General features: G+C 39.3%; 1 protein-coding gene across 3 annotated transcripts in view; it reads right to left on the minus strand.

Moving 5' to 3' along the window:
• JHY (junctional cadherin complex regulator) overlaps window positions 1–26,596 on the minus strand; it is a 67,918-nt gene that overhangs the window by 31,128 nt on the left and 10,194 nt on the right. For all 3 annotated transcript variants that reach the window (XM_045555777.1, XM_045555776.1, XM_045555778.1), the window contains exons 3-4: window positions 17,562–18,084; window positions 411–524 (exon numbers count right to left, since the gene is read on the minus strand). In XM_045555777.1, the coding sequence (XP_045411733.1) occupies window positions 411–524; window positions 17,562–18,084 (637 nt within the window). The remainder of the gene's footprint in view (window positions 1–410; window positions 525–17,561; window positions 18,085–26,596) is intronic.

A 26,596-nucleotide genomic window follows, 5' to 3' on the forward strand; every position in this document is an offset into this window, starting at 1 on the left:
ATCCGTTTTTAGGGATAGTGTTCCCCTCACTGACACATCATATGCAACTGCCACCTCCAAAAGGAAACAGACTTGAGAGGCAGCATAGAATTGGATATTGATTCACAATACTTTGGAACTGTGATTTTTCCTGCATCTTTCCATGCCTTCCTTCTGGAGGGATTTTAACTCTGTATGTTTAAAGTGGGATATGATTTTCTTCTATGCAATAGAACCTTTGGAAAGACAGGTAGGGCCGGCTGAACAAACAATGGCTTATCTTGGCAGAGGCCAGTTTTACCCATGGGAAGGTGGGTACCTATTGTCAGGCATAAAAATGAACCCTTAAGTGATAAGAACTCAGTCACAAGCATTGCTTATATTCAGCAGTATCGCTGGAAACACACTTAAAATGCAATCTAGCAGGTAACCTTTAGCTGTTGTGCTCTTTGATGCCATTTGTCTTCAGGATCGATGGCAGCATTTTCAGTCTCTTTGGCATTTTGAATAGACGTCTTGTCAGTTGCTCTGATGGAAGAGGAGATCTAGGTGGGTAAAACACATACAGCATGTTAACTGAATTCATTTTAGTCTTAGAGCCATGAGGCTCAGGTCTGTGTACTTTAGAAAGAGGTCCTGCAGGGCTAGGTTTTATTTTCAGTTAATTTCAGGGATTCATCTCTTCAGTCTTCAAGGACTCAGGTTATTCCCAAGGAAAAATGGGAATAAACAATATTTTCTCTTGCAGGCATGAAGGGAGAACTGGTGCTTTGAGGTCAAACTACTACTTACTTTATTTTTTATTTATTTTATTTATTTTTTATTTTTTATTTTTTGAGACAGAGTCTCACTCTGTTGCCCCAGCTAGAGGGCCGTGGCGTCAGCCTAGCTCACAGCAACCTCAAACTCCTGGGCTCAAGCAATCCTCCTGCCTCAGCCTCCTGAGTAGCTGGGACTACAGGCATGTACTACCATGCCTGGCTAATTTTTTCTATATATATTTTTAGTTGTACAGATAATTTCTTTCTATTTTTTTTTTAGTAGAGACAGGGTCTCGCTCTTGCTAAGGCTGGTCTCAAAATCCTGGGCTCAACGATCCACCCGCCTTGGCCTCCCAGAGTGCTAGGATTATAGGCATGAGCCACCACGCCCGGCCTACTACTTACTTTAAATATTCAATACATACTCAGGGGACCCAATTTTAGAACAATTATGTGAATTGGATGCTACAAGTAATGTTTGATTGTGCCAGCAGAAACACCATGAAATAACACTGTACTCCAAGATGGTAACAACAGAAATCATTAATATACACGTAATGCTCATGGTGTGGTAGTAGCTGTCCTAGGCCCCCATCATAAAACATATCAGTTAATCCTCACAACAACTTTACCAGATATGTATTAATATCATTATACCCTTTTTCCAAATGAGGAAATAAAGATACAGAGAAGTAATTTGCCCAAGATCATCAGCCAGTAAGTGGAGCAGCCAGGCAGTCTGACTCCAGAACCTGCACATTTAACAAATCTGCTAAGCTAACTCACTTATTTAAAATATCATCCTAGATCTGCAGAATTTGTAGTTTTGGTAATCAGTTAATTTGAATGATGTAGATCAGCAGTTCTCAACTTTAGTTACATATTAGGAAAACCTTTTAAAAAGTACTAACGCCCTGGTCCTGCCCCAAACTAATTAAAGCTCTGGAGGTGGCCCTAGATGTCAGCATATTTTAAAAGCTCCCCATCTACTATTTAAAAACAAAGATGAAGAAAAAAGAAAAGCTCTCCAGGAGGGTCTAATCTGCAGCCAGGTTAAGGAACCACAGATGAAGGCAGCTACATGAGATTTAGGTCCCCTAAGTATCTAAGGGTCCTTCTTTGCCTCCATTGGCTATTTGTTTTAAATCAAGAGATCAGACAGTCTCTGTGCCCTGTGGAATTCTAGCCATCTGGATGCATCGTGGAATGCAAATTTAAAATTCTACAATCTTAGTGTTGGAAAAGATTCCAGAGAAAATCCAGTTCAATCTCCAGTACTTCCATACCATCCCTCGTAGACGTTCCCCCACTCTCTGCCTAAACACATGCCCCATCTCCCCCGGAGTCACCTGTTTGTCAGTTTTAACACACATTTAAAGATTGATGAGTCGGGAGGAGAGAAGAAATCTCTGTTTCATGCATGATAAACATATTGTTCCATCACTGAGCAACCTAAATGCCAGAAAGCTCTTCCTTATATGAGCAGAAATATGTCTTTCCATATTTTCTATCCCTCTGCCCTCTGGAATATCATTGAATAAGTCCAACCCTCTTTCAGACGACAGCCTTACACTGGTAGAAGCTGACCCCGGTGTCTCTCCTGAGCCTCCTCTTATTTACAGACCCTCTCTCGATATTTCTTTTTTATTTTATTTTATTTCAGCTCATTATAGAGGCACAAAAGTTCAGGTTATACACATTGCCCATACCCCCTCATCCCCCCAAGTCTGAGCTTCAAGCGTGTCCATTCCCCAGACAATGCGCATCACACTCATCAAGTAGGTATACACCCATCCCTTCCCCCCAGCCCCCACCTCTGTCCGATACCCAATTGGTGTTATTACCAAATGTGCACTTAGGTGATGGTCAGGGAAACCAGTTTGCTAGTGAGTACATGTGGTGCTTATTTTTCCACTTTTGGGATACTTCACTGCCACCCCTCCTATGCCGCATCCCTCAGGGCGGGCTCCTTTGGCCACTCGCTGGTTCATCACCTGTAAATGCTGTCAGGTTTCTCCTTTCTGAACTGATGCGATTCATTTGTAAATTCAGATTCGGGACTTTACACTTGCTTTGTTATTAATACATTTCCCTACTTTGTTATTGATACATTTCCCCTGCTGGGCTGTGTAGTTACTGTGAGGAGCAGCAAGGTGTGAAATGGACAGAACATGGGATTTGGAATCTGTTGTGTTTGTGTTCAAATTCCCCCTCTGCTGCTTACTTCCACTTCATGCCTACGGAGACTTGTATTCAGTACAGAAGGAGGTAAAAATATTTGTCACATATTAATTGATAAGTAAATATTTGACAGGGAAGACACTCTCATTCCTTACCACTCACTGTGGCTTCCCTGGGACAAAAGAGACAACGTTTTGTTTCTGTTACTTTGGGTGGAACCTTATCTCTACCTGAACTGTCTCTACTAATTCCACTGAAGTAACCCTCACAATTACTGCACTTATATAGAGAGAAATAAGGCAGATCAATGGTGTAAAAGTTTACTTAAAGGTTGATCTGAAATTGGGAAAAAATGAAACTAAAATATTTTTATGCTTGGATTTTTACTCCTAAAAAAGGAAGAAAAATGTACTATTTGATCATAGTGTTCTTCTGATTACGAATGGAAGTAATCACCAGCTTTGAATGATTCACCTGCTCTGCAAATCGAAAACTTCACATCATAAAACAGTTTAACTCGTGCTGACGAGAAAGTTTGGAACTATAAATGCTACTGCACAAGGTCAGGAGTCATTCCTCACGTTTCCATCTTTCCGTCCTTCTCACAAGTGCTGGTTCAAGATGAAACGCTGGATCATTATAAAATATCAGATTTTTACAACTTTTGTCATTATTATAGCAAAGGTTTCAATCCCTTATGGCCACGATGTTAAATAGAAACACGATTCATTTAAAAGAAAAATCAACCTTGTCTTGGAAGAGAAATGCAAATCAAGAGTAAAAAGTCTAAGTAGGCTGACTAAGCAGGCGAGGAAATAATCCTTTTTCAAATCTCAAAAAGTGGTGACTTGTCAGATGAACTGTTGTCTGGAGCTGAGAGAAAGAGCAGTTGAGCTCTCTCTTAGATCTGTCATATGAATGTCAATTCCCTGCCTTTGTAAATGTCTAAGAAATAAAGGGGACTTGGTTTAGTTAATTCGGTTTATCACCAGTGATATTAATTGTTCAATGACACTGGGATCTCTTACACAGCTCCGATGAAAAGTTTACAAATTAACAATATAGTGTCCCACGCTTCCTTTCCCAGAGAACATAGGATGCACAATATTCTCCTCCACCGGCTGTTTTGGTGGAACTCAGTGGCTGAATCACCCAGCGAGAGTCTCCGGGCAAGTAAAGCATACTTCTACATTATCTCTTTGAAAGTGGAATGGGACACAACCTCTGCCAGCTATTTTTTTTTTTTTTTTGTGAACTATTCTATTAATACCAATCAAATCGAGAAAATGATCAAATGAAATTGCATTTTGAGCATCATAAGCTGTGTAATGTCTATTCTGTTAAATTGGGGCCTATAATTGCTTCTCTACTGAAAAGATACAACAAAGACAGCAATCATGGCATGTCATTATCCCAGACTAGAAAACCGGCCTTTGCAGGGAGGACTTCAAAGGCTTGTGGTTCTCCAATTGCATTTGGCTGCTATTGTTGAAGCGCAGGCAATCCTGATTAGGTGTTTACACTGAGGTAAGGCGCAGAGCAGAGAGTCTGAGTGCCTGGGTCTAGAGCCATTAAAAAATTGTACATTATGTTCCTTGCTTTGAAGTGAGGGTTTGTAGGTAGGAAAGCAACTCAGATTGAGTACAGCTGAGCTAGATTGGGCTGCTACTTCTCTCTCAAAGAAACTCATCAGGTTCTTAGAGAATCAGGCAGCACCACAAAGGAAGAAGTTGATGCTGTACTAAGAGCTATACGCGAATTAGCGGATCTGCATAGACACACACTGAAACGTGTTTAAATAAGCATGTCACCATTAAGTTCTGCAATCACTGGAGGTTTCGCCTCTTTTTTCCTTTATATTCTGTTTTTACTACTGACCTTATGTTTAGATGTTGTGGAAAGCCCCACATTAATTTATTGGGTTTTTTGTTAACTCTCCTTCTTTGGTGGTATCGACAACTAGCACACATCCAAATTAAACAGGCCACAGAGTTGGACTTATTAAGGTAGTATGTGCTTACCATCATTCCCACACGTCTCTTATTTAGTCTCTCTCTTCCAAGCATAATCACTGGATTCAGTAAGCATTTCTTTATTAGCTTGACTAATGAGTGATCTGAAGCATTTATTTCTCTGTCCTACTTCTAATACGTTTTGCTGTGTGTCAGTTTAGGCCTGCTCGCGTCAGCACGGCTGTGCCTGTGTTTATACGTGGCCAGCAAAAGAGGCTGAGGCATGACAATGCCAATAGTCTACCATTGTCAGTTTGCAACACTGATATTTAGCACAGCTGTTTAAATTATGCAGGTTTGTATGATTCAGCTATTTAGAGACAAAACACATGAAATATATTGGCTTTGCTCTTAGCCATTTTTTCCATTCCTAGAGAAGATTTCATAATGTATTTAGCATGTACATGCTTAATGAGAATTTGATGACACTGAAACCTGTGCATAATATTATTTTCTACATTCATTTTCAGAATAAGATACTTGAGGTTTTAAAACCTCCAAACTGGTTGTCAGTCACCTACTTAAAAGCCTTTCTTCCATGCTTTTGCACTGTGCTCAGTCGTTACGGGGCTACACGCCCTGGGCCTCAAGCTCCTGCTCACTGCCCCAGCCGTGGCTCCCTGCCCTCCTCCTTGTGCACCTTCCAGTTTGCTGATGGGCCTCGGGCTGGAAATTTCCCCTCACTTCCCTTATTCTGACCCATCCCATTCACTGCTACAGCTTTGGCTGAAACATAACTTCCACCAGGAAGCCATCCCCGACGCCCCAGCGGAGGCTACCGATAGCTGCACCTGAGCTCGTGGCCTCAGTACTCTGTGCTTCCCCTTTTATAACAAGTGTCATCCTGGGAACTGCTTGTTTTCCCTTCTGGACTGTAAAAACCAGGATGGCAGGAAGAAGGAGGGACCGTGTGCAGGGCGGCCGTGTTGTACAGCTCCAGGGGAGCTACTCACCTGTGCTGCGTGGCAGCTCTGAAGGGGCCTGGCATACAGATGCTCAATAAATATGACTGAATGAAAAGATCAATTCACGGTGCTCACAATAAATATATGCTAATGAATGAAGCAACAGGCCGTTTTCAAGAATGTGAAAGAGATTTTTAGGAATATCTTGTGTCACTTACAGGAAGGCTGATTACCCAGCAATCTAAACTCTCCATAACAAACTAAGGACATGGAAGTGTGACTTCTGAATGGTCACAGCAGAGATTTTAAAAAAACCATTTGCCACAAAGCTCACACACACTGTACTCCAATTGCTCCATTCCTAAAATCCTTCAATGAATCCATATCAATTGGAAGAAAGGCCCAACTCTTTAGCACAGAGATTCTAAAACTTAAGCACGTATCAGAATCCCTTGGAAGGCTTATTAAGACACAGATTGCTGGGCCTCACCCCAGATTTTCTGATTCAGGAGGTCTGGGATGGGGTGCAAGAATTTGCGCTTGTATTAGATTCCCAGGTGAGGCTGATGCTCTTGGTCTGGGGAACTGAGAGCTCCTGCTTTAGAATGACATGCAAGAGCCTATGTGAAAGGCACCTGCCAGTTTCTCTAGCCTAATATCCATACTCTCATCCTCACAATCTAGCCACACACAGCTACAGCAGTATCTACCTTCTCCTTAACTAACTCACTGGATTAAGTGACATTTTCCAGTCCCTCTCGAAGATATCCTCACTGAGGCCACAGCTGAATGCTCGTGGCTGGTAGGCTCTCTAGTATATCTTGGTACTTCTACTTCCAACAGTTGAGTTGTATGTTTACCAAGAATCTTCTACATTTGTTCCCCAAACTGTTTATTCCTATTGTGTGTGTTATTAAAATTATGAAATTTATTTAAAGATTAGGTCATCTGGAGAAATCTGAGCAAGCCTAGAGAGATGTTATATCCATGAAAACTAAGTTAAATGATTTAGGATGGCCTAATAAAAGCAAATGGCAAAATAACATTTGTGTGTGGGGAAACTGTACAAGATTAGTGGAAACATTCACAAAAATCTACAGATTATGTTCTAACACTGTTTCAAGAGGCTTTTTAAGTTTGCACTTTGGTTTCAAGAAATCAAAACTGCATATCATAGATGCTGTCAAACCGATGCAAGACGATACGAAACTCCAATCAATAGAATTCATGCTGACAGAGAGGCCTTGGTCTCTAGGTAAAAAACTGGTGAATCAATGTATATTTATATACTTTAAGTAAAAGCCAAATAGTTATGGCATGTAGTTATCATTATTCATATCTGCTTTAACCAATTTAAAAAAAATTGTTATTGATACATAATGTTTGTACATGTTTATAGGGTACATGTGATATTTTGTTGCATGCATAGAATGTGTAATGATCAAGTCAGGGTATTCAGGGTATCCATCAACTTGAGTATTTATCATATCTATGTGATGGGAATGTTTCAAGTCCTCTCTTCTAGCTACTTTGAAATATATAACATATTGTTGTTAACTATAGTCACCCTACACTGCTATTGAACACTAGAACTTATTCCTTCTATCTAACTGTATGGTTTTATATATTAACTGACTTCTCTTCATTCCCTCCACCTCCTTCCAGCTTCTGGTAACTACCATTCTACTCTCTACTTCCATGAGATCTCTGATTTAATTGGCTAACTACCAATTCATGCCTAGTAGTATAGAGGTTCCTCCCACACTGACAGTTTTCTACATGACTTTTTGCCATTGCACAAGCTCCCTCGGCCTGCAATGCCTTTCCTACCCACCTCCACCTGTTAGCTTCTACTTCTTTTTAAAGAATCAATTCGATGATTGCCTCTTCTTTGAAGCCCTCTCTGACTTCCCCAGACAGACTTAGGCACTTTTGCTTCTGGCTTCCTTTGGGACCTTATCCGTTACTAGTACAGCAGTTTTCACTTGGTGCTGACTGTTTACATGTCTGCTTCTCACTAGGCCATCAGCCCCTTACATGCAGATGCACTGATAGCAGCAAGAAATGACCACAGACTCATAGCAGTCGGAGTCATTTAACAAAGGGGCAAAGACTCACTCAAATCGCCACAGCTTCTGACTTTACTACAGAACAGTGCAATGTGCCCTGTGTAAGACAGCACAGGATTATCAGGTACATGAGGTAGATTTTTGAAAGCTATCCTTAAAAACATTTAATTGCATCAAATTTCTGGGTTTCAAAAGGGCATGCTTTAGTTATGTGGAAAGTACTTTTTTTACGGATCCCTCCTCAATAATGTCAAATTAATGAAGTGTCCACTCTATAGATCATACAAATTGGTAGTTTAAGCAACTAAATGCTGAGTAGTGCACACAAGAAAGATGCCTCAAGAAATGTCTTGTACTGACAAAAGCATAAAGTTCAATTGAAATTATACTGTCATAAGTAAGTGCTCTTGTGGTAGTGGTACAGGGAAAAATAAGAAAATTTATTAATCAATGGACATCTACAGAGTTCCTACGTTGTAGAAGAATGATTTTTACAAGCATACTAGGTGTGACTCAAAAAGCACTACCAAACTGAAAGAATTCTATAAAAAAGAATGCTGTGTTTCTAACCAAATATAATTACAAAAGGATTATAATTTAAATAAAGGTAAAGCTTAATCTTATAGACAACCAAAAGTTTCACTCAAGTCAAAACTATGGAAAAGAGCAATTTATCACTTATGTAGTAACTATGTCCACTAGGAGACTGACTGTAAATTCAAGCCAAATGTTCAATAATAAATGTAACTTACATTTATATAGGGCTATATGATTATAAAAAGCTTTCACAAATAGTATCTCAGTTGATCATCCCAAAAATCTTGAATCTGTGGAATAAGGCAAATATTTATAACCTTACTTTAGTAAGGCTCAGCAAGATTTTGTGATTTGCCAAAGTAATGGCTCCAATAATAACAAGGTCAAATGGGGTCTTTTGACTTCAAATACCAGTGTTTAAGTCACCAGCACAAGCTTGAATTAGTCCTTTTTTCTTTTCATTTTCGACCAAAGAAAAAGTATTTAAAAATTACATTTTTTTCATCAAATATTTAGCTAATGCTTACTGTATGCCAGGCTCTCGGAATTCGGAGATGAATAGGTACACGGCCTTAAAGAGCTCACAGTCACGTAAAGATAGACACACAAACAAAACAGTGCGGTGTGGTGTTACGGGTTCTGGGGTAGATGTTCAGGTATGAGGGAAGTAGTGGGAGGGAGGATATTCAGAAAGTCTTCAGAAAGGCACAGACGTTTCAGTTGAATCTCAACAGGAGGGTAAAGTTTTCTCAAGCAAACAAGCGAGGAGAGAGTAGGACAGAGAAGGACCCCGTGGAAATGGGGGGTCTGGGCACTGTGAGCTCTTGGAGTATGGCTGCAGCACAGGATGCAGTGGAATGATCAAGGATTTTTGTCTTGACGATAACAGGGAGTTGCATTAAGTGGCATATTGATATGGTCAGATTTGTACCCAAGAAGAGCACCGTGAAGGCAGTAGAGAAGACAGAATTGACGAGGCTAAGTGTTGGAAGAATAATGTGGTATTGTACTTCGAGATAAAAGTACCAAATATATGATCCAAAATCATTCCTAAGTTCCTTATCATGAATATTTGAAACAGTATTTGTAAATATTTGAAACAGTATTTGAGACCAGATGTAATTGTTCAACTGCCAACTAGTTGGATACAAGATTATAGGGTTCTGTAATGCATAGAACAGTGTTTGACTGATTTGGGAGCCTCGAGAGACAGCATGGCAGGTGTGAGGTGTCCCTAGATAGACCCCTTCCTTGGTAGGCAGTCTTTTGGGAGTCTCACCATAGAATGGGCTACGAGTGCATAGAGGAGTTATTCTCCTTTTGGCTACCCTTTGTCCTTATTCTATCTGAAGTTATATCTCTTTCATGTTGAGGCACTGTAGCCTGAAAAAAAAAGAGAAAGCTGTTTAGAAGGGCCTCTTCCCTGGGTGGATTCCTTTCCTTTGCCCTGGCTTAGGGAATGCCTAGTGGTAATAATGGGCTTTTACTGAGTGTCTACCACATGTCAGGAGCTTTCTATAAATTCTTCAAATAGCCCTCCCAGGCAGAAATTGACCCCATATAACAGATGAGGGAAATAAGGTTTAGAGTCACTTGCTCAAATACTTAATAAGTGCTACACTGAAGAGCCAGGATTTAATCCGTGACTGACCCCCAAACCAGTATTTTGTTGTGATTTTATTTTTTCTCCCCCAGTATTTTGTTGCTCCCTATGCAAGGATGCTACCACCAAGGCTCAGGAAATCAAGGCTCTTTCCCAGATCGTGCACACTCTTCTCTTTCTCAGCCATTCACATCTCAGCTCGAACGCTGAATCCTCAGAGAGACCTTCTCCAAGCACCTGGCTAAACATCCCAGTTCACTTATTAAAGTCATTACTTTATTAAATAAAGGAATGTATTCCCTCCTCATCATTTTATTAAAGTTTATTCAGTCTCCTTTGAGGTGTTTATCAGTAGCTAAAATTATTTTGTTACGTTTCTCATCTTTGTCACTTGATTGGAATGTAAACTCCTTGAAGACAGGAGCTCTGTTGCGTCTTGTTTTTTGTTACAACCCTAGCATGGAGAAGAGTGACTAGCACATATTTGGCTCTCAGTAAATATTTGTCGGCTGATTGACCTGCTGTCTTAGCAACAACCACAAAGCTGTGTTAATCTGAAGAGTGGATCGTGAATTCTATTTGTGGCTTTATATTGTCTTTAAGACTATAGGCCATTGAATAAGCTTTCTATATTCACATTTGTAAACTAACTGTAATTTCCCTCCAAGACATTACAAAGAAAGAACTGAATAACATGTGTAAGGCACTTATAGCTCTTTTCTGAACCTATACTAAATTTCACCTTCATTAGTCTTCAAAGTAACATTAGAATCAAGATAGAAAGGTAGTTCATTTTTCAAAACATGATTTCCTTTAATGTGGATCATAAATGGACTCAAACTGTAATGAGTTTCAGACAAATACTTTTGGCTACTGAATAAATCAGGAATAGAAGTAAGCACTGAATGGTCACCAGCAAAGTCATGGCCTGACCGTGATGCTCAGGTGCCCTCTAGTGTGTGCTGGTTTTTACATCAGTTCCTTGCTTCACACGACGTGTGATTTAAGATCTCACCACGCGGTCATAGGTAATTTTTCCAGTGCATTTTAATGTACAATCAACAGATCTATGCAAAATGGCAAAAAGATAGTGGAGTGATTGAATTTAAAAATCAATAGTTCTACTCTAAGCCATTAATTACAAGCAGTAAATGCAATTTATGTGACCCTGAGCAATCGGGGGTGTGAAATTGGGTGACTACAAAATGTGTAAGTGTCCCCCCTAATTTTGTTGCCATTTTTCAATTTAATTTTTAATAAGGTAATACATAAGCATGGTTCAAAAATGAGAGATTTGAAAAGGTATAAAATGAAAAGTTGTGCTCCCACCCATTCCCCCCCCCCTTATACCTGTCCGGCCTTCCACAATTTTTTATGCATACCAAGCAAATAGGATATATATATTTTTATATCTCAATTATTATTTATTTAAAATCTTAAACCTGATGTCAGATAAATATGCCTCAGACATTCACAACTGCTTTCATTATTTCAGATCGGCCAGGGCTTAATATAGTGGTGGTGATCCTGTAGTTTGAATAAATTGATTTCTGTTGAAGGTTTTAGTTTATTTGCCTAAGGAAGGGCTTAGCTGATTTTATTTTTATTTTATTTTTTAAATTTCAGAATATTATAGGGGTACAAACGTTTTGATTACACATTTTTATTCCTCCCCACTTTTTAAACACCATATACACTGTTCTGCACCTTGAATTTCTCTCTTAATAATAAATCCTAGTAAGTTGTCCATAACAGTTCATGGAGACTGTCCTCATTTTTTTTAAACAGCTACAGTGTACTCTGTTGTATGGATGTACCATAATGTATTTAACTACTCCCCAAATGACAGACATTTGGGTGGTTTCCAATCTTTTGCTATTAAAATGAGGCTGCAATGAATAACCTTATACAGGTGTGATTTCAAAACTGCACACATGTATCTAGGATAAATTCCTAGGAGTGGGATGTGTTGGGTCAAATAAAACTTATAATTGCAAATATTAATATAGTGCTTGTTATGGGCCAAGCACCAATCTAAGTGCTCTCTCTACATATTAACTTCATTTATTGAATCTTCTTAATAATCCTGTAAGGAAAGTACTATTATTATCCACATTGTAAAGATGAGGAAACTAAGGCCAAGACAGATTTAGTAGCTGCACAAGGTCAGACAGCTAGCAGGTGGCAGTGCCCATCGACCTGGTTCCAAAGTCTCAGTCTTTACGTTTTATGCTCAAGGAGGGTATTTGTATTTTGAATAGACATTAACAAATTGTCCCCCATGCTAATTTATTCTCTTGCCAGCTTGACTTTACTTTTCTGCCTACAGATTCATCAAACTCTTAGAATTTTGATGGTTTAATTATAGGTGAAAAGTGGAATCTCATTATAGCATTAATCTGTATTTGTCTTATGATGACTGAGGTTGGGTATGTTTTCATATGTGTAACAACCATTTGTAGTAACTTTTCTGTGAATTGTCCATTCACACCTTTTATGTATTTTTCTTTGGGGACCTTGGTCTTTTTCTTATTGAATTCTAGGAGCTCTTTATATATTAGAGATATTAGTGTTTTGTCTGTAATATGAAGTAAGAATATTTTTCCTATTTGTTCTTTATATTTTGACTTTGCTTATTCTTTTTACCTACAGAAGTTTTTTGATATTTATGAAGTCAAATTTATCAATCTCTTATAGATTTTGGATTTTGAAATATTTCAAAGTTATAGGAGAATTTTCCCATGTTTTTTCTAGGATTTTTATGGTTTAATTTTTAAGAATTAAATATTTTATTCATTTAGAATTTATCTTGTATGGTATGAGGTATGGATCCAACTTTTTTTTCCCCTGATGACTATCCAGTTGTTTTATTAAATAGCCCATCATTTCCTCATTGATTTGAGATGCTGCCTTTATCAAATCAGAATCGTAGTATCATATAATATATTCCCATATGTAACTTGGTTCTATTTCTAGACTTTCTATTCTGTTCTATTTTCCTGTCTGTATATGTATTAAATATTACCCCAGTACTTAATTATTGAGGCTTTATAATATACTATATTGTCTAGTATGGCTATATCCTCTCATTACTCTTAATTTCCAGAGTTTTCTTTACTATTCTTGCCTATTTTTCATATGAATTTAATAATTAGCTTTTCAACTTTCATTTTAAAAAACTGACATATTTGTTGGGATGTTGTAAACTTAGACTTACTTTCAAATCTTCCAAAATACCATACACTACCTTAAGCCCCTCTCTGATTCAGCTGGACACGGATGTTGGCAACAAAACAATGCATTAAAAGGCTGGGTTTTCCTGGCTATGTAATGGTAATTTATTCATTCATTCAACAGTAGGTGTAATTTAACCTTTTAAAGTTTCTAGTTGCAAAATATTTGTCCTCTCTTTCAAAGAAATTACAAGGGGAACAAAAGATATTCAAATACTAAAAACTTCCAGATGGATGTTGCTTAATCTAAAAACAATGGCTTCCAAACCTGCCACATCTACCTTCCCACCTCCTACCCACAAATCAATCGAATAATCCTATCAGCCATTGAAAACATTAATGCTTTGTGGATACCAACTTATGCAACTTTGACTTTCAGATTTCTGATAAAACTCTTATGTTCTTTATTCTAGCCCTTTGCTGATCCACTGGCCAGCAGCCTTGTATCAGCTGAAGCTTGTTAGAAATGCATATACTCTGAGGCGTACCCAAATCTACTGACTCAGAATCTGTGTTTTAACAAGATTCTAGGGTGGCTCATAAGCATTTTAAATTTTGAGAAGCAAAAGATTAGTAGTTCTCAAAGTGCAGGTCGGATAGTAGCAGTAGCATCACCTGGAACTATGCAGAAAATTCAAATCCTTGGGCCCCACCCTACATATGCTGAATCAGAAATTTGGGAGCCTAGGTCTGGAAATCTAGTTTAACAAGCCTTCCAGCTGATTTTGATTCATGCTAAAAATCAAAAATCAACTGCTCCAGTCTGGAACAATAGTTCTTGAACCCGGCTTCACATTAGAATTACCTGAGGAGCTTTAGGGGAAAAAAAAAACCACCGCAAAACTGATGCTCAGGAACTCACCTAGAGATTGAAATTGGTCTGGATGGAGCCAAGAATCATTTTTTAAAATTGGCTTCTCAAGTGATTCTAATATTCAGCCAGGATTGCAAACCACTGCTCTAGGAATGCCATTTCCCCCACATAAACTTCAAGTCATACTAAAGAGAACGGTTTGGAGGTAATGGAAGAGATACAGTTTTCATATCCTATATATTTATTGAGCCCTTAAAGTGTGTTAGGCTAGTTACTATGAAGATTAAAAATAAGTACAAACCATAGTTCCTGCCCTTAGGGAACATAAAATCTGTATGGGCAGAACAGACCTGCATATATGAATAATGATTTTTTTTAAAAACCCACACCATTTCAAGCTACTGACTGTACTCCACTAAAATAAATTACACATATCATTATGCCACTGTTAGGTCAAACTCATTTCTATCCTTTTTAAAAGAATAGGAAGCCAGATGTGGAGGCACGTGCGCCAGTAGTCCCAGCTACTTGGGAGGCTGGGGCAGGAGAATTGCTTGAGCCCAGGAGTTTGAGGCCATACTGTGCAATGAATAGCCACTGTGCTTCAGCCTGTGCAACATAGCAAGACCCTGTCTTTTTAAAAAAAATAGGAGTAAGAAGAAGGAAATATACGTAAGTTGGAAAAATGGTGAAGGAACAATTTTGAACACAATTAACAATTAGCACTTAGACATTTGAATCTGGAGACAGTGGTGGAAAAGGTCAATGGCTCCTTCACAGAATAACACAAGAGCTCAAAGAAAGTTTCCTCCATGGCATAACAAAAAGAAAATTAGTCTATGAAATCACTGACAATTAGTACACCCCCAATATTGTCTAGGAAATTAACTTATAACAACTAATATAATTAGCAATTAAGAATTTAGCTATGGCTGGGTGCAGTGGCTCACGCGTGTAATCCTAGCACTCTGGGAGGCTGAGGCAGGAGGATCGCTAAGGTCAGGAGCTCAAGACCAGCCTGAGCAAGAGCGAGACCCCCGTCTCTACTAAAAATAGAAAGAAATTATATGGACAACTAAAAATACATATAGAAAAAATTAGCTGGGCTTGGTGGCGCATGCCTGTAGTCCCAGCTACTCGTGAGGCTGAGGCAGGAGGATCGCTTGAGCCCAGGAATTTGAGGTTGCTGTGAGCTAGGCTGACGCCACAGCACTCTAGCCTGGGCAGAGCGAGACTGTCTCAAAAAAAAAAAGAATTCAGCTATTAAAGAGTTTATAATAAATCTTTTTTCCCCTTTACTTATTTTTTTGCCTTTCACTATTTGCCTCTCCTAGATCAGCTTCTTCTGAGAACACTTTTTAAAGTGATGAAAAATATTGTCCTACTGCAGTGAGTATGTCACTGAAGAAAAAAAATATTGCCCTAGTCTGGGAAAAAAATGCTAGCTATGAACATTTTTCAAAGATATTGAGCTGTTGAATTTGTTTGTATTTTTAAGTGAACAATCAAACACAATTCAAAATTTCACATACATTTTATGAAACAAAAAAGTACATTAACATATAAAATTGGATAAAAAATGTTGAAAACTGCTTGAATTCACCTAAGTTTTTGTTATGATAATTCAGCTAAATATACTAAACCTATTTCTTCATTTTATTATTAGTTACAAAGACAAAGATGTGACATAATCCTTTAAAACTATAAGCGGAGTTTCTCTCTCTCTTTTTTTTTTTGAGACAGAGTCTCGCTAGAGTGAGTGCCGTGGCGTCAGCCTAGCTCACAGCAACCTCAAACTCCTGGGCTTAAGCGATCCTCCTGCCTCAGCCTCCTGAGTAGCTGGGACTACAGGCGTGTGCCACCATGCCCGGCTAATTTTTTCTATATATATTTTTAGTTGGCCAGATAATTTCTTTCTATTTTTTTTAGTAGAGACGGGGTCTCACTCTTGCTCAGGCTGGTCTTGAACTCCTGACCTCGAGCTATCCACCCACCTCCGCCTCCCAGAGTGCTAGGATTACAGGCGTGAGCCACCGCGCCCGGCCCGGAGTTTCTCAATCAAGAAAAACCATGAATATTCATCTATCTCATCCATGTTGTTCCATCAGAAAATGCTTAGAGGTTGGGACAGGTTAGAGTATGTTAAATAACACCAGTTTGGATTTGGAATAGGTTTAAGGGCATCCACATTTAATATAATAACCTCTCCTTTGTATTTAAAAATGACTCCACATTATTAGGTGATGAATTTCAAGATGTTTATCCAATAAGAGTGGTGGATTATATGATCCAGACACATACTTTTCTTGTGTCCATGGACTTATCCACTAGGAGTTAAGTTAATAAGCTCTTTATGTGCACCCATGAAACAGAACTAAGTTTACTGGCTCCAAAAGGTTTTGCATCCATCATATGGGGTAGAATTTATCCTCAAAATGATCAGATGAGGAAGAGGGGGAATTTATTATTTTTCCAATTTTATAGATGAAGGGACTAAGCTTTAATCATATAATATTTGCACAGGACAATTAAAGATGGTGTAGTGATTATCAACAGGGGTTGAAAAGGGTAATAGAAGCATCTAAAGAATAAAAAACAATACCCCATGTTGTACCCTGCTCTCCTCCCACTACCACCCAATACGTATACAGAATCTGAGTTGAGAATCCCCTCTGTATGTGAGCTGTGGTTACTGGTATGAGTGTGTCACGTTACCCCCAACGTGTTGGGGCATTTAAAAGGGTTGAAAATCAATGCTGTGGTGGAAACAAAGGCAATCAACATAAGGAATCAGTCCTGTATTTTATCTTTTGGAATACACACTTTAAAAAAATCCTATGGTTCCTTGAATGGAGAATTTTGGATATACTAATTGAATTACAGCAATTACAGTGCTGTAAACCACTGATGGCTTTTATTATGCTCTTAAGAATTTGTGGGGCCGGGCATGGTGGCTCACGCCTGTAATCCTAGCACTCTGGGAGGCCAAGGGGGGCGGATGGTTTGAGCTCAGGAGTTCGAGACCAGCCTGAGCAATAGCAAGATCCCATCTGTACTAAAAATAGAAAGAAATTAGCTGCACAACTAAACATATATAGAAAAAATTAGCCTGGCATGGCAGCGCATGCCTGTAGTTCCAGCTACTTGGGAGGCTGAGGCAGGAGGATGGCTTGAGCCCAGGAGTTTGAGGTTGCTGTGAGCTAGGCTGACGCTAGGGCACTCTAGCCTGGGCAACAGAGCGAGACTCTGTCTCAAAAAAAAAAAAAAAGAATTTGTGGAATAATTCCCCTCATTCTATAAGAATGGGCAACACAGGGTATACTACGGGAAGGGTTTGTTTTCCCCTGCCAGGTGATTGTGATTACAATGATATCATCACCCCAAAAGAAGTGATATCAGGCCATTTGAAACAAATGCAAATTCTAGTTTAGTGTCTCAGAAGAGATTTTTAAGCAGTCACTACGTACCTGTTCTAGGTGAATTTCCCCCATTTTTTTATTGTGAAGTTGTAGGTAAGAGTCTGTTTTAGGAGTGGGTATTCCCAAAGTCAGCTTGTTTTTTTCCACAAAATATTGTTTGGACTTCCTTCGCCGAGGGCCACGTGATCCTGGCAGGAAAACTTCGTTATGTGAACTTGAACTCTTCACGTACCGAGAGACGTTGCTGCTTGATTTCTCCTCCAGGTCACTGTCACTCAGCTCGAAAAAGGGCTCACTGCGATGGGCGCCATGCTCATAGTCTGGGCTTAAAAATTCACTTCCAAGTAAGGAGGCTGCACTCTGTGGACTCCTTTTCTGTCCGACTTTATCCTTTGAGAGTTCCATCGATGGCTCCTTGGAAGGGTAGAGTGGATCCAAAGGCAGATTTTCTGAAGAGCTGTCTGCAGACCCTGGCAATGCTTCTGCAGTCAGCAGCTGCGCTTCCTCTTTCTTATTCTTCCAGTTTGGGTCATATCGGAGGTCTGAATATTTGTCTTCTATTGGTTGTTGGCTGCTCAAAGCAGGGGGGAAAAAAAGGCAAGTCCTTAATCAAAATAAATTCATTCATTGTATTCAGTTGATCATTTTATTTGAAATCAATCTCAATCTTTCTCCTATAATTTTCCTTTTACTGTCTATATGTTAAAGATGGATCCCAGGCTCAGATTAGACCCACACACTACACATAAGGGCAAAAGGTCTTACTTAACCAAGTTCATTGAAATAGGGAATACAAATAAGGGATAGTTAATTTCTAAATGCCAGAAAACAACCGAAGCAGCTATTATGTTAAACCACTGAATCACTGTGGTGCAAAGAATGCAATTACTTATGCACATCAGCAATGACTGAGTATTTTAGCTGGTGAAGATAAAATTGTATTTCACACTTTAGCTAGTAATACAGTCATGCACTGAATCACGGTGTTTTGGTCAAGGCCAAGTCACATATGTGGTGGGCACAGAGGTCTCATAAGATCATAATGGGATCAAATATCTCCTAGGTGACGTCATAGTCCTCGTAACATCGTAGGGTAACACATTGCTCACTTGTTTGTGGTGATGCTGGTGTAAAACCTACTGTGCTGCCAGTCATATAAAAGGATAGCAATACAATTATGTATAGCAAGTAATACTTGATAATGATCATAAACCACTGTACTGGGTTACATATTTACTATACTATACTTTTTATCATTATTTGAGTACACTCCTTCTACTTATAAAAAAATTAGTTAACTCTAAAACAGCCTCAAGCAGGCCCTACAGAAGGTATTCCTGAAGAAGGCACTGTGATCACAGGAGATGGCAGCTCCATGCATGGTATTATCCCTGAAGACCCTCCAGTGGGACAAGACGTGGAGGTGGAAGACAGTGATATTTATGATCCTGACCCTGTATAGGCCTAGGCTAATCTGTGTGTCTGTGTCTCTGTTTTTAACAAAGTTTAAAAAGTAAAAAAATAGAAAATTCTAAAACTAAAAAGCTTATAGAATAAGGATATAAAGAGAGAAAATATTTTTGTACAACTGTACAATATATTTGTGTTTTAAGCTGTGTTATTACAAAAGAGTCAAAAAGTTAAAAAAAATTTAAAAGTTTATAAAGTATAAAAATTACAATAAGCTGAGGTTAATTTATTATTGAAGAAAGGTTAATTATATTGAAGAAAGATTATTTATTATTATTCTAAAATAAACTTAGAGTAGCCTAAGTATACAGTGTTTATGAGGTCCACCGTAGTATACAGTAATGTCCTTGGCCTTCAGATTCACTCACTGATTCACCACGAGCACCTTCCAGTCCAGCAAGCTCCATTCACAGTAAGTGCCCTAGATAGGTGTGCCATTTTTTTTTTATCTTTTATACTGTTATTTTTTACTGTACCTTTTCTATGTTTAGATGTGTTTAAATACACAAATACTTACCATCGTGTTACAGTTGCCTACAGTGTTCAGTACAGCACCATGCTGTACAGGTTTGTAGCCTAGGGGCAATAGGCCATACCCAGCCTAGGTTTGTGTAAGTGCACGCCATGATGTTTGCACGACGACGACATCACCCGATGACACATTACTCAGAGTATATCCCTGTCGTTAGGCTACGCGTGGCTGTATAAACATTTGGCTATTTATCTAGGAAGGGAAATACAGATTATTGCCTAGACACATTTGCCTAGGCCTCCTCCTTTTGGAAGGAAAGCAAGATTTTATCCCAACTGAATACATATATAGGTTCTTCCTTCTTTTCAGTGATTTTACTTTTCACTTCATATTTGCCTCGCAGATTTTTTATACAATGTACTATAGAAATATTCTCAAGGCTTAGAGTCAGACCAGGCTCGCTGAAAGGTTCACAGTCTCGTGGTTGTCAGGTGTACGCACACCAAACCCAGCAGACAGGTCAGAGTGCACTTGAAGCTGCAGGAGAGCCCGATTTGAATAAAAAGTTAAGCACATGGTCCTGCCTGAGGGAAGTGAACCAGTTCATAATCAGTTCATATGAACCCAAATAAAGTCCTCCCTTTCCCCACTACAGTCTCAATCTATAAAGCATCCCCCAGTCTTAACCTAAAAAGGGGGGAAAAAAAAAGCTGGTAATATGGCATATTTAATGGCCTCCTTGATCTTCAAAAGCTAAATGGGAGAGATTTTCCTTCCTTGAGTACAGTAGATGCAATCCTCTAATCAAAAAGAAAATGTAAATCACCTAGGCTTTTTATGCTATTTGATATTCCCGTTTACAGAGGACATAATTTCATGCTGAGTAAACAAACTAATGGTCCCCCTAAGGTTAATTTACTCTTTTTAATGTGGACTTCGATTTCTTTGATTTGATGTAAAGCAAAAACTGGAGCAAAAAGCCAAAACTCCCATGCCTTGCTAAATTGTCATTTTGAATTATTTAGTTCACATATTAAGATGGGAAACTTCTCGAAATAGGCTGCTCTCCCTTTTCCAACAAGAGAAGAGACAGACTTTTCTCCTCCAGCAAAATGGGAATGGTCTACATTTGTTCAGAAACGGGACGGACGCTTAGCTGTGCGCCTCACCACTCCCTGCACAGAATGACCTGCGGCTTTGATGGGGAGGTTTTTCCCGGGTGATGTCGCGTTATGTGACTCACAGTGTGCGTCGGCCTTGCCTTTCACTTGGCCCTTAAGGGTCATGGGTATGTACACAGGACATGGCACAGCCCAGCAGGGCACAGACCTGGCTGGGCTCAAGTTCCCAGTCTGTCACTACTTATGTGTCAGTTGGCAAATCATGTCATCTCTGAGCCAGTTTCTCTCCTCTGTAAATAAGAATAAATTATATTTGTTTTATTTCTCAGGACTGCGTAAGGATCAGCATGAGAGAATGCGCCTTAAAGTGCTTATTTAACTTTTCACTGTGGTAATCTTGTCTCATCACCGAGATAAATTCCTGGGCAGCAGGGACAGTGGCTGATCCTTCCTTCTCTCCCCTTTGCCCTCGTAAGCTGCACGGGGCGCGGACAGAAGAGTCAAATGCTTCCTGAATAAATAACCGTGTCTCTAAAAATACTCTAGTCAACACAAAGATAGCATCAAATATTTTATTTTAAAAAAAAAACCCAGTAGTAATGAATTAGAGTCTAAACATGCAGAGGCTTCTTGCATTAGATCAAATGAATGAATGATTTTTCAGGCTTATTTTGTACAGAGTTAAACGTAAGGTTCAACTGTGGTTGTTTAGGTGGAGAAGAAAGCTCAATTACTATCTTTAAGTAAATATTTCTTTTTAATTGAAGACAGACACTGTTTTCCTATATCTATGCTATATTGAAAGACAAAACTGAACTGAACTTTCCTCCCGTGTTTGCACACTCACTGATTCACAGGTGCTATCTATGGAGCACGTGCTAAGCGAGGGGGACACGGGGTAGATGGTGCAGCAGTGAACTCCCAGCCTAGTGAGGGACACAGATCAGGAAAGAAGCACTTGACAATTTGGAGGGACGCGTGTTCCGATGACTCAGGGGGGACATGGGATCCTGTCTTGGGAGGCCAGGGAAAGCTTTCTGGAGGAAGCGATGGTGTAGCTCGGCCCTGAGGATAAGAAGGGCAGGAAGGGCACGCCCAGCGGAGGGAACGGCATGTACAAAGGCGGGAAGGGAGAGAGGCTGGGGTGCTCTCCCAGAACCAACTCTGTGTGGGTGAGACAGAGGGTGAGAGGACGGAGGGCTGAGGAGTAGGTTAAGCAGAAGTCAAACCTTGAAAGACTTTGTAGACTCTGTAGTTCTCTATTTTGCACTGTTTAAAGCAGGGCTGGCCACCTTTCAAAGGGGACAACCCTGAGGGTCACTGCTCTGCCCCTCAGTTGGGGTGGGATGTGGAGGATAGCACACATTATGGTATGGTGGTCTAGGGAATGTCTGTAGTGAGTCTTCGGTTTTTTTCCTTAGAACAAAGCTGAGGGAAGTACTATTATTATGCCCATTTCATAGATGAGGAAATAAAAGCTTAGAGAGCTTATGGAAGTCTCCCAAGGCCACAGAGCTAACAAGTGGTGGAGCCAGGGTACAGCGCCTGGCACTCTGCTCTGGACCGGGCTCCTGCCCAGCACTTAGCCTTGGATCCTGCAGTTATTCCCACAGGTAACAGTGAAGCAAGCATGGCGCAGTGTCCGCCTTATGGGGGTTAGTGAATGGATCGGACAGTCGGCCACTCAATAGGAAAGCATCGAGCACCTCCCTGTGCACAGGCAGAACATCAGGCCCAGAAGATGCAGCAGTCAGGAAAACAGAAGCAGGCTGATGGATCTTACCCTCTAGTGAGGACAGGCTTTATGTGCCAACTGTAATACAGTAATCAACTAGTGATTTAGATGCATAAATAAATATAGCATGTTATGGGTATTTAAAACAGGAGGGCATAACCTTGTCTATCACTGAAAATACGTTAACTTCTTATTTCCATATTCAATTGCTAGATGATACCTCAAAAGTTCATTCCAACTCCATTGTTCTATGATCCTATGATAGACTCACAAAAGAATCAACAACTGAGTAATGACTACTATTTTTTTTAATTAGATATTCTTTGATAATTGAAGGAGATGGATTTCCTGGTTTCCATTTCTGAAGTTATGCTAAGAAATCTGGTGGACTCAGACTGGTCATGGTATTTAACCAACATCAACTGATTATGGCATAACATCTCCAGTCTTGGCTATAGACCTTCCTCAGTCATATGTAATATTTGTGGCACTTTGTTTCTCTGAATAATGATATGGAGTATTTGGGTTCTGAGAAATGATACAGAACAGCAACTAAGGACAAGGGTCCTTGACTGCCCACACTCAATTCTTGGTGCCACCAGACTCTGTGAACACGGGCAAGTTATTTAACTTCTGTGCCTTAGTTTACTCATCAATAAAATAGGGATAATAATAGTACCTACCTCATAGTGTTGCCGAAAGGATTAGGGGAATTAATATATGCAAATTCAGAGAACTATGTCCCAGGCCCAGGGTGAGGATGCGATGAGGACTAGCTGTGAAAGTGTATGTCAGTGAGCTCTGTCACCAATCTCTGCTTGCCCTGTGTCACATTCAGTCACCAGGACATAACACTGTTATGTATTATGTTTCCTGCTGACAGATCTCAAGGGATTCTTCTTTCCCCAGGGCTTAAGTTATTTCCAGGGCGCAAAGTTATCTTGTGATACACTAAGTGGTACCTTGGTGGCCTGAACGAATTAACACCTATCTTCAAAAATCCATTTTTAAATCACAACTGAGGCACGGTGGAGAATGTCTAAACCATAATTTAGGAAATGGGATTAAGAAATGTCAGTGTTTCCACATAAGGAAATATTTTAATGACTGCTGAAAGATGATGAGTAAGAGAAAAGTGGGAGAATTAAATTATTTAGACCTTCTGAAAAAGTCGTAATTTCTAGCCTCAACAAATTTCCATTCTTTTTTTTTTTTTTTTTTTTTGAGACAGGGTGTCACTTTGTTTCCTGGGCTAGAGTGAGTGCCGTGGAGTCAGCCTACCTCACAGCAACTTCAGACTCCTGGGCTTAAGCCATCCTACTGCCTCAGCCTCCCCAGTAGCTGGGACTACAGGCATGCGCCACCATGCCCGGCTAATTTTTTCTATATATATTTTTAGTTGTCCAGATAATATTTATTTCTATTTTTAGTAGAGACGGGGTCTTGCTCAGGCTGGTCTCGAACTCCTGACCTCGAGCGATCCACCCGCCTCGCCCTCCCAGAGGGCTAGGATTACAGGCGTGAGCCACCGCGCCCGGCCAATTTCCATTCTTAAATGGCTGTAGAAGTAATATTACACACTACACATGAAGGACGTGGTTCTCTACATCTACATATATAATTCATCTGATCCTTTCAGCACTACTGATGTTTTCAGTGGAACCCAGAAAATACAAAGGGTTTAGCAACAAACCAGAGAAGATGAGTTGTTTCGGCTAATAATGGTTTTGAACCGGAGAAACTCTAAGAATGTGTACAAGCAGGGGTAAAGTCTGAAAATGTGGCTCTTAGAACCTTAATTTTGCTACACCATTTACACCGGCAATGACTATCTTAAAACATTCCCTTTCTTCCCTTTCTAGATGGAAACCATATGTTGAAACAAATAGGAGGTTATGTTTTGCAAAATCGTGAGCATGGAAAGCTGTAATACTTCACAGAAACAAATCTAATGGCTGAAATAGAACATGATACTAAAGAACCCCATTGTACTGAGCTCGTGTGCTTACAAGCTCAATTGTGTTTTTGTGGTCCGGGTCAACACACTGGGACAAAATGAGTGTGAAGTGCCCATTCATCAGTAATGATCTACACGCAAAACATGCACCTCTCTGGCTCCCCATTTGATAGAAAGGTTACCCAGACAATGAGTACACAACTCTTTTGTTACCATTCCGACAACAGATGCCGGGTCTCCTCTTCAGATACTTAGGTTAGAAATGCAGGCAGAGAGAAAGGGGATGGGGGACGGTCTCACATGCATATGCCATGATATTTGCTGGCTTTAGTGGACCACATTTGATTACTTACTGTGATAACTTCAAACAAAATAAAATCAAATCTCCATTTAATGAAGAGCTGCATATTCAGTATTGTATTCAATCAAAAAATTACTAAAATTAGAGCATGTTTCTAGTACAATTAACATCCTTTGCACTCACAATAAAATATTCAATAACTGGCCATTTTGCCTGTTGAGAGGTGAATAAAAGCATTGCTATTAATCATTTAGCTGTTATTTATTTGCCACTTTATTTAAAGTAGGCAGTTAAATTGAAACTGCACATGTTATTATTGATTTAGGTTTAATTTAATCCTTTTAAACAGAATAATTATTCCTAATTTATATGCCATTAAATCTTTTATGTTTATGAACAGCAAATTCATTTCCATTTAAGTGTAAAGTTTTTAATGCTTCTTTAAAGAACTGTAAAACTGACCATTGTTTACGAGGATTTCTAAATTCTATGCTCATCTTAATCTTCTTATCAATGGCTTTTAAGTAAATAAAATGAAATAAATCCAAAAGATTAAAAATTCACTCTTGCAAATATGAAATAAACGGTTCCACAAATATACTGAAATGCTTGTTGGAGGTTATTTATAACAAAGAAAATTTCATTTAAGGTAGGCATTTATTTTGCTAAAAAAAATTAAACATTGTAATAGAAAAAGGATGGTTTAAGGACATGAAGACCAAAGACTGTCTACAGAAACACACTAAAGTGAAGGGGCTGGATTGTTATCTAGTGAATTTTATTTACAGCAATTACACAATTTGGGTAATTCCAACCAAAATCCCTTCTTTTCCTTTGACAACATATTTGTGGCTGCAAAATAACCAGATATTTGTCCTGAGTTCTTAATAGTACCAGTCGTGATTCAAGGACAATCCGGGGGTTAAACGAAAATAAATTATCTAAAGAGGACGTATTAGTAATTGCAATGTAAAATTCTAGTACCTCACTTCCATTAAGATTAAGTTATGTGAAAGCAAGGCTGCATCTTCACAAGGGAAATGAACAGTATTTAGAAACTTAATTCCTCTCATCCAGTGAGAGTTTACAACACTAACGCCAGACATTTTCCATGGAAGGCGTGGGTGTTCCTTTCATTCTTCAAAATAATGGCATAATGGCAGAGACTTAGATTTATAAAATTTCCAGATGCTTACACTTTCTTTAGATAGAGTTTCTTATATTTTTAAATGCCAGATATAACAGCATTAAAATTTCATGGTAGCTGTGATACCATGGCAAAAGCAATGAACGGGTCTTGACACCTGGGTTCTGGTCCAGGTTTTGCCACTGACCAGTGGTATGAACTTGGGTGAATCTCTTTGCCAGTCTAGGTCTCTGGTTCCTCCTTTGTGCAATAAGGGGACGGGCTGACCCTTAAGAGCCCTAACAGCTCTAACAATCTATTATTTTATTAGTTGGATCATGCAAAACTCAACAATATACAGAAGTGCTGGGAAAATAACTTAGTTTAAATGCAATACATTAAAAATTATATTAATCAGTTTTCTATATTTTCGAGCTTGTCAGGGAGTAGAAATAAATGAAGATATAAAGGTCATGAATTAAACCATCCCTTAAGTAACTCGGTTACAATCTTCCTGATCCTCTTGATAAACTCACAGAGTTGTAGGTGATATAAATTTAAATCACACTTTGTGAGCTTTCAAACTCTCTATTTATTTACTTCTTTTAACACAGTAACGCAGCCCCAACTTGGAATAACCTAGAAAGGAACTAGTGGTTGTCTCTGGGGGCAATAAGCCCCAGGAGTCCCAATGGCTTTAGCATTTCTGGCGGGGAGTCTGCCTTTAATGGACACAATTCATGCCCACGCACACTCTTCACTTCCTTCTGACTGCTCATCTGGTACGATGGCACCAGGCCTGCTCTGAGGAGTGTGTCAGGGTTTAACCAAAGCACAGTTTGTGAGTAAATGAATGAACATAAAACAGAAATGACTAATACCGGCAACAAAAACTTCTCTG

This window comes from Lemur catta, chromosome 7 (genome assembly GCF_020740605.2).
Source record: "Lemur catta isolate mLemCat1 chromosome 7, mLemCat1.pri, whole genome shotgun sequence".
Lineage (NCBI taxonomy): Eukaryota > Metazoa > Chordata > Mammalia > Primates > Lemuridae > Lemur > Lemur catta.